We start from the raw sequence: 15604 nt of genomic DNA on the forward strand, positions 1-15604 counted from the left end.
CTGATTCACTTCTAATTGCCTTTCCCTAGCAAAGTTCCAGTTGCAGATGTCCAACAAATATTTGTTAAATGAACAATAGGTCGGTGATAGACGGATGGATAGAAATTTTGTACCAACAACTTTAGGATGCCAAGGCACATCATTCAACATGCATGGTACTCCAGACCTTGAGTGTGTGATGGGAAGCATTCTATTCTTCACAGGTAGGAAATTGTAGCACACAGATGCAGTTGCAAAAGCCAGAGTTTTTAGTGTTTCTAAGGTTTCAAATTATGTACATGAAAGCAGTTTTCAAGTGTAAAGTGCAACACATCTATTAGGAATTATGAACAATAAATCTGTAAAAAGTGAAGCTGCTTGTTGTTCAGTCACTCAGTCATGTCCAACTGTTTGCGACCCTGTGGACTGCAGGGTTAGGGTTCCTGTCTTCTCTATCCTTCACTGTCTCCCAGAGTTTCCTCAAACTCATGTCCATTGAGTCAGAGATGCCATCCAACCATCTCATCCTCTGTCACCCCCTTCTTTTCTTGCCCTCAATCTTTCCCAGCATCAAGGTCTTTTCCAATGAGTTAGCTCTTTGCATTAGGTGGCCAAAGTACTGGAGTTTCAGTCTCAGCATCAGTCCTTCCAATGAATATTCAGGGTTAATTTCCTTCAGGGTTGACTGGTTTGATCTCCTTGCAGTTCAACAGACTTTCAAGAGTCTTCTCCAACACTACAATTTGAAAGCATCAGTTCTTTGGTGCTCACTCTTCTTTATGGTTCAACTCTCACATCCGTACATGACTACTGGAAAAACCATAGCTTTGCTATGCGGACCTTTGCTGGCAAAGTGATGTCTCTGTTTTTTAATATGCTGTCTGTGTCTAATTTGCCATAGTTTTACTTCCAAGGAGCAAGTGTCTTTTAATATCATGACTACAGTCACTGTCTACAGTGATTTTGGAGCCCCCCAAAATAAAGTTTGTCACTGTTCCCATTTTTTCCCCATCTATTTGCCGTGAAGTGAAGGGACAGATGTCATGATCTTAGTGTTTTGAATGCTGAGTTTTAAGCCAGCGTTTTCATTCTAGTCTTTCACCTTCATCAAGAGGCTGTTTAGTTCCTATTCACTTTCTGCTGTTAAAGTAGTATCTGCGTATTTGAGGGCTGATGATACTTTTCCCGGAAATCTTGATTCCAGCTAGATTCCAGTCATCTAGCCAGGGATTTCATATGATGTACTCTGCATATAAGTTAACTAAGCGGGGTGACAACATACACCCTTGACACACTCCTTTTTCAATTTTGAACCAGTTCGTTGTCCCATGTCCTGTTTTAAGTGTTGCTTCCTGACCTGCACACAGGTTTCTCAGGAGATAGGTAAAGTGGCCTGGTATTCCCATCTCTTTAAGAATTCCCCACAGTTTGTTGTGATCCACACAGTCAAAAGCTTTAGCATAACTGATGAAGCAGAAGTAGATATTGCCTTTGGAACTGCATTGCTTTTTATATGATCCAGCAGATGTTGGCAATTTCATCTCTGGTTCCTCTGCCTTTTTAAAACCCTGCTTGTACATCTGGAAGTTCTCACTTCATGTACTGCTGAAGTCTAGCTTGAAGGATTTTGTGCATAATCCTACTAGTATGCAAAATGAGTGCAACTGTACAGTAATTTGAACATTCTTTGGCATCAACTTTCTTTTGGATTTGAACGAAAACTGACCTTTTTCAGTGCTGTGGCCACTGCTGAGTTTTCCAAATTTGCTGGCATATTGAGTGCAGCACTTCAACAGCATCATCTTTTGGGATTTGAACTAGCTCAGCTGGAATTCCATCACCTCCACTAGCTTTGTTTGTAGTAATGCTTCCCAAAGCCCACTTGAATTCACACTCCAGGATGTCTGGCTCTAGTTGAGTGGCCATACCACTGTGGTTACCTGAGTCACTAAAATCTTTTTTGTACATTTCTGTGTATTCTTGCCACTTCTTCTTAATCTCTTCTCCTGTTAAGTCCTCGCTGTTTCTGTCCTTTATTGTGCCCATCTTTGCATGAAAATTTCCCTTGGTATCTCCAATTTTCTTTAGGAGATCTTTAGTCTTTCCCATTCTACTGCTTTCCTCTATTTCTTTTCATTGTTTACTTAAGAAGGCTTTCTTATCTCTCCTTGCTATTCTCTAGAACTCTGTATCTTTCCTTTTCTCCTTTGCCTTTCACTTCTCCTCTTTTCTCAGCTATTTGTAAGGCCTTCTCAGACAGCTACTTTGCCTTCTTGCATTTCTTTTTCTTGGGGTTGGTTTTGGTCACCACCTCCTATACAATGTTATCAACCTCCATCCATAGTTCTTCAGGCACTATGTCTGCCAGAACTAACCCCTTGATCTATTTGTCACCTCCACTATATAACAGTAAGGGATTTGATTTAGGTTATACTTGAATGGCTAGTGGTTTTCCCTACTTTCTTCAATTTAAGTCTGAATTTGGCAATAAGGAGTTCATGATCCAAGCCACAGTTAGCTCCCAGTTGTGTTTTTGCTAACTATATAGAGCTTCTCCATTTTCAGCTGCAAAGAATATAATCAATCTGATTTCAGTACTGACCATCTGGTGATGTCCATGTGTAGAGTCATCTCTTGTGTTGTTGGAAGACAGTGTTTGCTATGACCAGTTTGTTCTCTTGGCAAAACTCTGTTAGCTTTGCCCTGCTTCGTTTTGTACTCCAAGGCCAAACTTGCCTGTTAGTCCAGGTATCTCCTGACTTCCTACTTTCACATTCCAGGCCCCTATGATGAAAGGACATCTTTTTTTTTTTTTTTGGTGTTAGTCTTATAGGTCTCCATAGAACTGTTTAACTTAGCTTCTTTGGCATCAGTGGTTGGTGCATAAACTTGCATTACTATAATGTTAAATAGTTTGTTGGAAATGAACTGAGGTCATTCTGTCATTTTTGAGACTGCATCCAAATACTGCATTTTGGACTCTTTTGTTGACTATGAGCGGTACTCCATTTCTTCGAAGGAATTCTTTCCCATAGTAGTAGATATAATGGTCATTTGAATTAAACTCACCCATTCCCATCCATTTTAGTTCACTGATTCCTAAAATGTTGATGTTCACTCTTGCCATCTCCCGCTTGACAAAATCCACTTTACCTTGATTCGTGGACCTAACATTCCAGGTTCCTATACAATGTTTTTCTTTGTAGCATGGGACTTTACTTTTACCCCCAGACACATCCACAATTGAATGAAATTTCTGCTTTGGCCCAGCCTCTTCCTTCTTTATGGAGTTGTTTTTCCACTCTTCCCTAGTAGCATATTGGACACCTACTGACCTGCAGGGGGCGGTGCTTATCTTCCAGTGTCACCTTTTTGCCTTTTCATTTTGTTCATGGGGTTCTCAAGCCAAGAATACTGAAATGGTTTGCCATTCCTTTCTCCAAGGTACCACATTTTATCAGGCCTTGACTAGCAAGGACATGCCTTCAGCCACTCCATGTAGCTGGATGACATGCCTGGTGCCCTGGCTGTCCCACCGCTGGTCCATGTTTAGTGTGTAGACCTTCACAGGCTGCAGGGTGTCTGTCAGTGTGCTGCCTGGGGTGGGGGGGGGGGGGAGTGGCGCAGAGCCAAGGCCCTGTTGTATTTGCTAGGAAGGGGGTCTACAGAAGGCTGGAGCCAAGGTTGGAGGATGTCCAGGAGTGGAGGGCTCCCTGGCCTGGCTTCTGCTGCTGGCCAACCTGGGGACAATCTGCTGCCTGCATGGCCCTCTGCTGGCCGAGCTCTGGCCCCTCTTTTCCTCCCCTCCAGTTCCTCGGCATTATTATCCAGGCTCAGCAAGCCTGGCTGCCCGGAAGGGTGTGCACAGTGCTTCTTGGACTCCGGCCCCATTGTGCTGGGAACTTGGGGTGCTGGTTATTACCCTGCTCCTGCCTCGACCTCCCCCATGATCTCTGCGAAGCTGCTTCCCTTGCCAAAACTTGCAACTTGGTCAAATACTAATGTTCTAATTTTAATGTATAAAGCAAAATATAGCAAATTAAAATATATTCTGGTTCCCAGATAATCATATATAGGGGTGATGACAGCAGATCTGATGCGATAATCATAGAAAATTACACCATGGTAAAAATGTTGGGAATGGAGTTACCATTTACTCAGTCAAAAAATATTTATTAAGCAACTACTTGGCACTGCAATAACCCCCTGAGATATAATAATGAGCAAACCAGACATGGCCTTTTCCCTGTGGGGTTTATAGCCTATAATCTTAATACTGAATAATTTACCAGCATCTCATTTAACCCTGCTCAGTAGTAAGGTGTGGTGGTATAATTTCTTTCATTTTATAGACAAGGAGACTGAGACTCAGGTTAGGTAACTTGCCCATGGTCACATAGCTAACAGGTGAAGGTGTCAGAAGTTGAACTCAAGTCCATCTAGGTCCTGAACTCTCAAGTATAGGCATTAGTGGTAGAGTTAAGGGGAAATATGTGTGTCTGTATCTGAAGACAAGCAGGATCTGAGTATTCATGGTTTCAAGAGAAAGCTGAAGAAAAAGCTAGAGGTGGGTGAGTGTTTGACTGGGGGTGGTGAAAAGGGATATGGTGGAGAAAGAAGAGCGGAAAACAGGACCAGGTGGCTTCTTGGCACAGGAAAAAGATGAAGAGGTCTCTGTTGGTACAAATTCTGCCAGGTTGGCACTTGGAAGGAAAGGCTGATAAAAGTTAAGATCCTTTAGCCTAGAATTTCTATCTAGGAAGAAATGCGAGAGTTCCTACACTACAGAACTTGAGGATAGTCCTAATTCCAAACATGTGTCCTGAAGCAAACCCTGACTTCTGTGACACCATGGGCCTGTTTATTTTTTCTTTAGAAAAATGGCAGTCTAATTATATGTCATTCAAATCATAATCTAGCTTAAATCTCCACTATAAGCTTCATGACAGGCTCACTTACCGGTAAGGTCTTTTCAATCAGGGCTTGGGAAACCTCCTGGGTCCAAAAGATGGAGGAGACACAGATAACTACCTGGCCAGGCCACTGCAAGACCCACTGATTACGGGGGACCTGGGAAAGCGCAGGAGGGCAGTTTGCAGGGTCAGTTCATCTTGTGTGATTTAAACTGACTTCCTAAAATATCCACCACAATCTTATCCCCTCAACAAAAACAAAAGTCATCCCCAGCCTCAAAGGTTACATACAAATCTTAACATTTCTGGGATTATTGATTTATGTCTTCCTCCCTGAATTTTATAGAAAAGAAAAAGATCCTCACCAACAATTTCATTAATTCCATCACCTACAAATTGGCACTTGCCATCTACATCTACAAGGATTGATTATGAGTTGCTGCAGCTGCTGACCTTCAACACCCCTCTGAAAGGAGTTCAGGGTGGAGATCAGGAATAAGTCACCCTATGCTCTGGGAAAAACTTTCAGAACAGGTCTTCAGATAGATATTTTCAGGAGATGATTTTATGAGCCCAATTCTTGCAAATCCTCTTATCTAGAAAAACACTAAATCCTTCATGGTGGTTATCTGCTCCTTGTGATTAGCAGTAACCTTCATGAGACTAGAAAACACCTTCTGTAAATAATATGTGCTTGATTGTGTATACTCCCCCTTCACCAAAATCACATATACACTGACCTTCCTTCCTTTACCTCTTGGGAGCAGTTTCTCAGAGGTATCTGAAATGCTGTCTCCTGGCTATAGTCCTCATTTTGCCCCAAATAAAACTCAGCTCACAACTTTCACAGTAACAGGGATAGGGTACAGGGACAAAGTAGGTGATTAAATAGTTAATCTCACTAGGGGATTGTAACTAGAATAAATATGGGAGACCCCTGTAAGATAACGACTTTGCAAGAAAGCAGGTTTGCTTAACTACAAGACCAAGCAGCTTGTTTAGCAACAAAACCATGCAACAGAAGCATAAGACATGCCCCCAAAACAACAAAACAATGGGGGCATGAGAGCCACATCTTTTCCAGTGAACTCAGTACGTTAATGGCTCCTAGGATATGCTCTCTGCAGGCATGAAAAACAATAATCTGTGGACCTAGCTTGGTCATGTAGGGACAAGAAAACTCCCCTGCCCAACCTGAAGGAGGAGCTCATGATGGAAGCACAATGTCTACTTGAGAAAGACAAAGAAGTTCTTCCTTTACCCACTTTTTCTTTGATTATGAAACTGTAGCCCTGTGGGTTCTTGGGGTATAGTATTCTCTTGCCTGCCCACTTGTAAGCCTCACAAGCATCTTATTCTAATAAATCACTTTTTACCGATCACTTTGCTTCTTGCTGAGTTTTTTCCTATGCTGAGACATAAAGGACTATGATAACGGAGCTCTTTTCAATGTTGTGCATTTTTTTTTCTATCAATATCCTATATAATCAAGGTGTTGTCCAGAAAGTATTTATATAACTACTCTTTTTGATAGCTACATAATATTGCAATGCTGTCCCACAATTTTCATAGCCATGACATCCCCTAACTTTTTTAAACTTCTCTGTAGATAGATAGAAATTATCCATAGACAGGCAAATTATGGGTTGAGAGCCATGTCTGAAGTTAGGTTGTAACACAGTCAGGCCATTGTTGAACCTATCATCTAAGCATGCTTTTGCACTACAAAGGCAAAGATAAATAGTTGTGACTGGTGTATATTGCCTGCAGAGTGAAAATCATTTGCCATCTGGCTCTTTACAGAAAAAGCTTGTCTGGCTATAGATGCAACTGCATGAAATAACTTCATGCAGGTAGTCATTTTTCTTTAACTTAATTTTTGATTAACTTAAATTTTGATTAAGTTTGATTCAGAGGAGGCAATGGCACCCCTCTCCAGTACTCTTGCCTGGAAAATCCTATGGATGGAGGAGCCTGGTAGGCTGTAGTCCATGGAATCGTGAAGAGTCAGACACAACTGAGTGACTTCACTGTCACTTTTCACTTTCGTGCATTGGAGAAGGAAATGGCAAGCCACTCCAGTGTTCTTGCCTGGAGAATCCCAGGGACGGGGGAGCCTGATGGGCTTCCGTCGATGGGGTTGCAGAGTCGGACACAACTGAGGTGACTTAGCAGCAGCAGCAATTTTTGATTTATAATGTATCAGGGGACAAAGGACTTGGTTTTTCATTTACAATACAAATACTACTGAGAGAGGCAACAGTGTCAGTCCTGGGTACATCATTGGGAAGGTGTTAATTGAATATTCCTTTAATGGAAAAAGCCCTGGGGGTAGGGATGGGGGCCTCAAAGTTAGAAACACTTAAAATAGAGGAGACTAAAGATCTAGTCAACTTTTTCACTCTCCTCTGTCACTTTCATCAAGAGGCTCTTTAGTTCTTCTTCGCTTTCTGCCATAAGGGTTCACGGGGTTCTCAAGGCAAGAATATTGAAGTGGTTTACCATTTCCTTCTCCAGTGGACCATGCTTTGTCAGAACTCTCCACTGTGACCCATCCGTCATGGGTGGCCCTACATGGCATGGCTCATAGTTTCATTGAATCAGACAAGGCTGTGGTCCATGTGACTCATTTGATTAGTTTTCTGTGATTGTGGTTTTCATTCTGTCTGCCCTCTGATGGATAAGGATAAGAGGCTTATGGAAGCTTCGTGATGAGAGGCCCCTTGGAAGAAGAGCTATGACCAACCTAGACAGCAGTCTAAAAGCAGAGACATTACTTTGCCAACAAAGATCCATCTAGTCAAAGCTACAGCTTTTCCAGTAGTCATGTATGGATATGAGAGTTGGACCATATAGAAAGCTGAGCGCCGAAGAACTGATGCTTTTGAACTGTGCTGTTAGAGAAGACTCTTGAGAGTCCCTTGGACTGTAAGGAGATCAAATCACTAAATCCTAAAGGAAATCACTCCTAAATATTCATTGGAAGGACTGATGCCAAAGCTGAAACTCCAACACTTTGGCCATCTGATATGAAGAACTGACTCACTGGAAAAGACCCTGATACTGGGAAAGACTGAAGGAAGGAGAAGGGGATGACAGAGGGTGAGATGGTTGGATGGCATCACTGACAGGATGGACATGAGTTTAAGTAAGCTCCAGGAGTTGGTGATGGACAGGGAAGCCTGGCGTGCTGCAGTCTATGGGATCATAAACAGTTGGACACAACAGAGCAACTGAACTGAACTGAAAGATCTAGTCTGCCAACAGTAAACTTACGAGTAATTGTCACAGGTTCTTATCCCTTACACCTTCTGTTATACAAGTCACCTAAAGCTTTGGGAGCTAAATGAGTTGTGCCCTTTAGAGTGTTAACTACAAATTGCCACTTTGCCATCTACCTCTATACAGATTAAATCATGTGCTGCTGCAGTTGATTTTCAGCATCCCCTAAAAGGAGTTCAGGGTGGAGAGCAGAAATGAGGCACTCTGTGCTTTGAGAAAAACTTGCAGCACAGGTCTTCAGATAGACATTTTCAGGAGCTGTTTTTATTAGCTCAATTCTTATATCTCCTTACATCCAGAAAAGCACCAATACCCTTCATGGTGACGAGTGCTCCTTGTGACTAGCAGAAACCTGAAAAAATATGTGCTTGATTGCATGTATTCCCCCTTCACCAAAATCACACGTATATTGACCTGCTCCCTACCTCTACGGAGCAATTTCTCAGAGCTATCTGAAGTGCTGTTCCCCAGACTGCAGTCTTCTTGTTGCCCCAAATAAAACTTACCTTGTAATTTTCACATTGTGCAATTTTTTTAAGTAAACAGGGCATGTGTAATGTTAATGAAAAACCTAGGAGAGGGGATGCTTAATTGGGAAGGGGCTCTAAATAAACCTCTTGCCATCAATTATTTTCACAGAAAGGACTGGCCCACAGTAATCATAGGATATACTGGTATGGGCCGCTTATAACTGTAAACCTTTCATATTTAGAACTATATATACTGCCCCAGGATTTATAGGGAAAAAGAAAAGAGGCACAGAGGGGTCAGGTGTTACTTATCAGGAGAGGGATGGGTTTTAGTGGAAGACAGGCTTCCATTTAACCTTGGCCCCAAAATTTCTCTTGGTGTACCAACACCCTGGCATGTGTACCCCGGTTTTCATTTACCTGGACATATGCTTCAATCCCAAGTTTAATAACTTCCTGCATACTGGCAAGCATCATCTGTTCCACCTGCAGGAGCCATTTTTCCACCATGCCCTGCAGGTTGAGACAGACAGAGAGGCAGTGACAGTTAACCAAGCCTGGAGAGAGGGACCATGGGCAGAGGTCAGCTTTGTCTCAGCAAAGGGCTGGAGGGAGGCCAAAGGTTTGTACATCTCCGAGCCAATATTCTTTAACTATTGGTTACCCTTATTTACTGTATTCTCAGAAGTGTATGTTTCAAAAGAGGGACAATAGAAACTTTAACACACATTTCTTTCACATTTTCTGAAAGACAGCTTCTTAGGAGACAAGTGATACATTTATACTTCAGATTGAGAAATAAGATATTGCCTGTCATGTCAGTAAATAAAAGAAGTTGCAGCCACCAGCAACCGCAGCCACCCTGTGTCCCCTGAAGGTGAGCCCTGAAGGAACTCAGGAAGGAGACAAAGAATGCTTGCCTACAAGCTGCAGTCACCCCCAAGGGTGCAGCTTGAGGAAACTCAGGATGTGAAAACACAGGATACTGGCCCCAGATAGCTGAGGTGGATATCAAAGGACTGATCAGTGAGCCCAGACTCTTGCATCTTCTCATACCTAGAAAAGCAATCAATTCCTTAACTTGCGATATCTGGTTTTCTTTCATTAACAATAATCTTTTGACATTCAGAAGTTGCAAAACTCCTAAATATCCTGGCTCCCCTCCAACCTCCAGCAGTTTTCTCTGGCTTACCTAAGATGTTGCCTCTCTAACTTGACATTCTAAGAATGTATGCTGAATAAAACAGAACTCAACTTTTGGGTGGTACATTTTTTCAGTCTACAAGTTCATAAAATAAATTGTCCATTTCTAATTGCACAGTTTTAATTCTTGTATTATTCCAGTGGTCCTCAAACTTTGCTGGGTATTGGCATCACCTGGAGTTCTTTAAAAGTTATGGATTTCTGAACCCCACTCCCAGACCTTCTGATTTGATTGGTATGGGATGCAACCAGGGCAAATGGAGTTTTTAGAATCTCTACAGGTAATTAGAATATGCAGCATATTATTCAGTGTTAGAGTTTCAGGTAACTGTACCTGCTGACTTCAGTGCTAGCTGGTGTCTGGTTCCAAGGTGTGATTCCTAGTTGCTGAAACTTAACTGTGTGGGTGGCAAAAACGGTCTGTCAAGCAAGGCCAAGAACGCTAGTCTACTTCTACTGTGAGCTGCTGGCATGTTCAGCAAGAGCGGAAGTAACTTACATTTTACTTGAAGGGCACATGTATAAAAAGTGTGAGTTAAATGGCATCATATCCATGATGTATTATTGACCTTTAAAAACACCTGCCCCTACTGGACAGTTTATTGATCTGATTGGATCTCTGAATTTAGATCTGCTCATGCGGATTTAAACAGTAAGTTGTTTGGATCTGGTTCCTGCTACTGTCTCCACATCAAGTTTTATTGAAAATTTCCCACAAATTTAGGGTGCCATGTGAATTGCAGTATAGTCTCCATCTTAGAGATGAACAAGCAGACCCAGAAAGATTACTTCCCCAAAGTCGGCTGTGCTGCGTGCTTAGTCTCTCAGGCATGTCCGACTCTGCGACCCATTGGCCTGTAGCCTGCCAGGCTCCTCTGCCCATGGGATTTTTCAGGCAAGAATACTGGATTGGTTGCCATTTCCTTCTCCAGAGGGTCTTCCTGACCCAGGGATTGAACCCACATATCCCGTGTCTCCTGTATTGCTGTCAGATTCTTTACCTGCTGAACCATTAGGGAAGCCCCAAAGTTACCCCATCATTAAGTTGTGGAATGTAAATGTTCCACACTCAGTCTGAAACCAGAGTCTAAATGCTTAACCAACATATAATCTGCTTCTCTCTGTTTGGCTGTTGTAAAGAAAAGAGCTCAAAAATGGGTAAATGGAATTACTTTGGCTTGAGCTGGGTAGATTTTCTGTTTGAATGGAACGATTTCTTTTTCTGAGCTGATCATGCCCACAATCTCCAGACTGTCTGTAAACTCCAGCTTGGCAATTCCTTCAAAGCACTTCTTCAAGTGTGGCTGCACCCGGAGAGGGTCCTTTGTCTCTGACAATATCTCCAGCAGCTCATCATTTGATAGGAAGAAGAACCTATTTCAAAGCAAAGCAAGATGGCTACTGGAATCTCTTCTAAGAGCTTCTATTCCCAACAAAAGTGATACTCCCCTACAGGTGGATGACACTCTAGTGAACACCAGCTACTTCTAGGGCCTTATCTAAGGCCAACTCCCCTTCACCATTTTTCATCTAGGGCATAGAGACTGAAGACAGTTTTGACTCAGAGCAAAAAAAAAGAAAAAAAGATGAAAGCTGGTATATGTGGGTTTTATATGGCTGTGTGTGAGGAGTTGGTATTAGCTGAAAGACATCTAAACAGAGCAGTGGTTCTTAACCTTGTCTACAGCTTAGAATCATCTGCAGAGTTTAGGAAAAAAAGTTTCAATGCCAAGGTTCCACTGCCCAGAGATTCCAATACTGATCTGGGATCTTATATTTTTAAAAATCCCTGTGATTCTAATGTGCAATCAGTGTTGAGAACTACTGGGCAGGAGGAAAGAAAACTTCCTTATCTTTCCTTATTCTCAGAAAATGTTACAGGTGGGAAATAAGTGCACATTAATAATGAGCCTATTTATGTGCAGAGGGCTTTATCATGTTTTATATTAGAGTGATAAGATAGCTTCACTCTCTTGCTTAGACCTTAAAGGCAGGGATAGCAAACTTTCAGAAAATGTTCTAGGGATAAATCTCTACAGTAACCACTAGGTTTTAAGTTCAGTAATAGAAGGATCATATAATGACAGTTTTCACTGTATGTATTGTTCAGTTGCTATGTCATGTCCAACCCTTTGTGACCCCATGGACTGCAGCACACCAGGCTTTTCTGCCCTTCACTATCTACAAAAGGTCACAATATTTGTAACTTCTTTGTTCAAGAGGTGAAGTCTGTTTTCACATCTCTTGAAACTTGGCTGGCTCTGAGTTCTTCTTTGGCCAATAGATTTTAGAAGACATGAATTTGCACTAGTTTCAAGCTTAGACATCAAGAGGCCTTGAAGTTTCAACTCTTGCTGCTTTTGGGAACACTGCAACCATCACCATATGAATAAACCCAGGCTAGCTTTCTGGAGGTTGAAAGACATTTGGGCCAATTATCCTTGCTGCCCTGGCCAACAGGAAGCTCACCACCAGACAAGTGGTTGAGGCGATGGTCTGCCAGTTGACTGTGATCAACATGAGTGAGCCCTGATGAGGCCAGAAGAACTACCCAGCTGAGCTCTGCCTAGTTTTCCAACCCACAGAATTGTGAGCTCAGTAAACAGTTGATGTTTTAAACTTCTAAGTTTGGAGGTGGCTTGTTATGCAGCAAAGCAAATTAACACACTGTAACTGTAGCATTGAATGGATAGGAATAAATCAATAATTATTTGTTGGCTGGTTGACTAACTGTTATCTAATTAGGATGTCGATTTCTCCCACTCCCAAGTGAAATTCAAATAGGTGATCTCTATGGATTCATCATGTGTGATAATGAATAAGGCTCAATAGCCACAAGAGTAATAATTAGTATTTTGTATAATTTAAAACTAAAAATTTTATTTAGCACTCTGTATTTTCAAGATAAAATTCATTTAAAACATGTGACTATCAAGAACATTTTCAAAGTCTTTTCTGAGAGCGCTTACTTTTATTCCATAAAAATACACAAACAAATACTGATACTTTGTGTATGTAGTTAATTAACTTAGGGAGAAGATGAAGCTCAGAGAATTTAAATAACTGAGTATCTTATCCAGACTATCTGAATTTGTCCATTTACCAGTCTTATGCTTCTTAGCAAGTTTTGTTTCCTCATTTGTAAAATTGGGGTAAAAACAATGTAAGCAACTTCATAGGATTATTGTAAGGGCTAAATCAGATAATATGTTTAAGCACTTAAAGTGGTGACCTGGCATATGGTAAATATTGTATTAATGTTGGCTATTATTCATATTTTTATTAGGAAAAACACTAGTGGGCATATGATTAGAAGCTCATATTTCAAAGGTTTCTTCTTAACAAAGTTTTGTGCTTCCAAGTTAAGGTTTTTTTCACTATCTGTGCTATATTTGTGTTATCCAACACTGAAGCCCTTAGCAAAATGTGGCTATTTACCTTTAAAGAATTAATACTAAATAAATTAAAATTTTACTAAGTTACGCTAGCCACATTTCAAGTGCTGGATAGCCATATGTGGCTAATGACTCAAACTGAGGTCTGCTTAACTCCAAAGTCCAGGCTTTTGAGTACCGTACCCCTCTAACTGGGCGTCTGACCATGCTGGCTCCACTGGGGTCCATTCAACCGCACTCTAAATAGTGACTATGAAGACATGCCTTACCCCTGAGGGCTGTCTCTTGGGGAGTGGAAAACCTCAAAAGAATATGCAATAGATGTGTGTGTGTGTGTGTGTGTGTGTGCACGCGTGCTTAGTCGCTCAGTTGTGCCCAACTCTTTGCAACCCTATGGATGGTAGCCTGGCAGGCTCCTCTGTCCATGGGGATTCTCCAGGCAAGAATACTGAAGTGAGTTGCCATGCCCTCCTCCAGGAGATCTTCCCAACCCAGAGACTGAACCCAGGTCTCCACACTGCAGGTGGATTCTTTACCGACTGAGCCATCAGAGAAGCTCATGGAATAGATGAGTAGAAGCCAACTCTCAGTATAAAAAAAAATGTAATTCTACCAATATATGGGTCAAGAGGGCAAATTCAAACAAAAGAACAATACTAGATACCTGGGGAAAAACAGTCTCTTCTTCTCCAAGTAATCATTCAGCCCTTTCTGGATGTCCTCCAACAGAAGGTTGGCTTCCTGAAGTCTCTCAGCCATCCGTGGCTGGTCTGCTGCCATCAAAACCCTCGTATCTTTCACCTGGGTTCCATAAAAAGGTGATAATCATCAAGAGGTTCCCAGATTCTGAGACTGATTGCTGTAATGAGTGTGTGACTAATGCATCGATTAATGACCCTCCCAGCCTAATCACCTCCTAATCCCACAAGGGTGACTGCTCATAACAATACCCTTTTGCTCTGGCCATGATTGAATGGGCTGGGGTTGGGCACCTAAAAGCAACAAAGTCAATTATATTTTAACTACTGGGATTGTGGAATCAGACCATGATATTCTATACTTATCTGTTCTTGCCCCTCGAACATTTGTTAAATAACTGAGTAACTGAATATAGTGAATTATTTGAATTCTAAAATTATTCTCAATTTATAAGCTTTAGCACATTATCCTGTAACAAATAAAGTCTTATATCTCATGAGGAATGGGAGCTAAATTATCCAAATTTAAATAATTACCTCTATGAAGTTGGGACTTCAAAAGGCCACTAATTTTCATATTTCCTATTCCCATGTTTTAATTTTTAATAACAAATAACCAGAAATTTAAAAATTATAAAGATATTGTATTTGCAAAAATCAGCTTAGATAAAATCCAGTTTACTTATAGATTTCAAGGGACATGGTAGGATTGAATAATGTGGAACATCTATATGGCATCTCACATTTGTGATGGTAAGATGTGCTAGGGAGTGAAAACTCACAGCTTGGGACATAAGTGATTTCCAGTAATTATCAACGATGGCAAATTTCCTGCCCTCTTCTGGCATCTGGGCTATGATGTCCTCTGAACTGAAGATTGGTTCCAGGTACAGCCAAGTGGCTTGGCACTTTAACCAGGCATCCAAAATTTCCTGCACACGAACTAGCTTTTCTTCCCATTTCTGTGAATTTAGCATTTCACATCTGAATCATTAACATGCCACTATGCATCACAGACCCACTGACTAAACAAATGGATGCATTCATTAACTTATTCAGTCATTCACTTGTTCCACAAATACTTGCTGAGTGACCCCTATGTCCTGGTCACTTTTGTAGGCAAAGTGGATACAGCAATGAAAGAGAAAACAAGATTCCTTATCCTTATAGAGTTCCTAGTGGAATAATCACAACAACAACAACAATGCTGCTAATTAACTGAAAGTGTCAGCTCTGCTACAAGCTTGTTTAAAAAATTTACACTGGAAAGCATCTTGAAAGAGATAGTTAAAAAGTTAAGGTTCACCTTAACTTTTTAAGGGATAATAAAAAAAAACAGGAATAATAAAAGGAATAAAAAAACAAGGAATAATAACAAAAAAGTCTAAAAAAGAATAATAATAATTAAGAAAAAAACAAGCCTAAAAAGGGATTTTAAAAATATCCTGATTTTCAGGGTCATCTTAAAAAACAACAATAACAATAATAGTTTTAAGGCTTACTCTGTGCCAAGTGATGGTCCAAGTGCTTTATGTACGTGAAAACCAATTTAATCCAACAGATTCACGAGGAAGATATTATTATAAAACTTACTTTACAGATGCAGAAACGGACATATTCAAGTAACTGGTCTAAAGTCACACAACCAATAAGGGACAGAGTCA

General features: G+C 41.0%; 1 protein-coding gene across 1 annotated transcript in view; it reads right to left on the reverse strand.

The window, feature by feature from the left end:
• DNAH3 (dynein axonemal heavy chain 3) overlaps positions 1-15604 on the reverse strand; it is a 234734-nt gene that overhangs the window by 136181 nt on the left and 82949 nt on the right. Inside the window, 5 exon segments of the mRNA XM_069570315.1 lie at positions 4939-5049; positions 9065-9157; positions 11020-11221; positions 13907-14043; positions 14723-14902. Coding sequence (XP_069426416.1) covers positions 4939-5049; positions 9065-9157; positions 11020-11221; positions 13907-14043; positions 14723-14902 — 723 coding nt within the window.

This window comes from Ovis canadensis, chromosome 24 (genome assembly GCF_042477335.2).
Source record: "Ovis canadensis isolate MfBH-ARS-UI-01 breed Bighorn chromosome 24, ARS-UI_OviCan_v2, whole genome shotgun sequence".
NCBI lineage: Eukaryota > Metazoa > Chordata > Mammalia > Artiodactyla > Bovidae > Ovis > Ovis canadensis.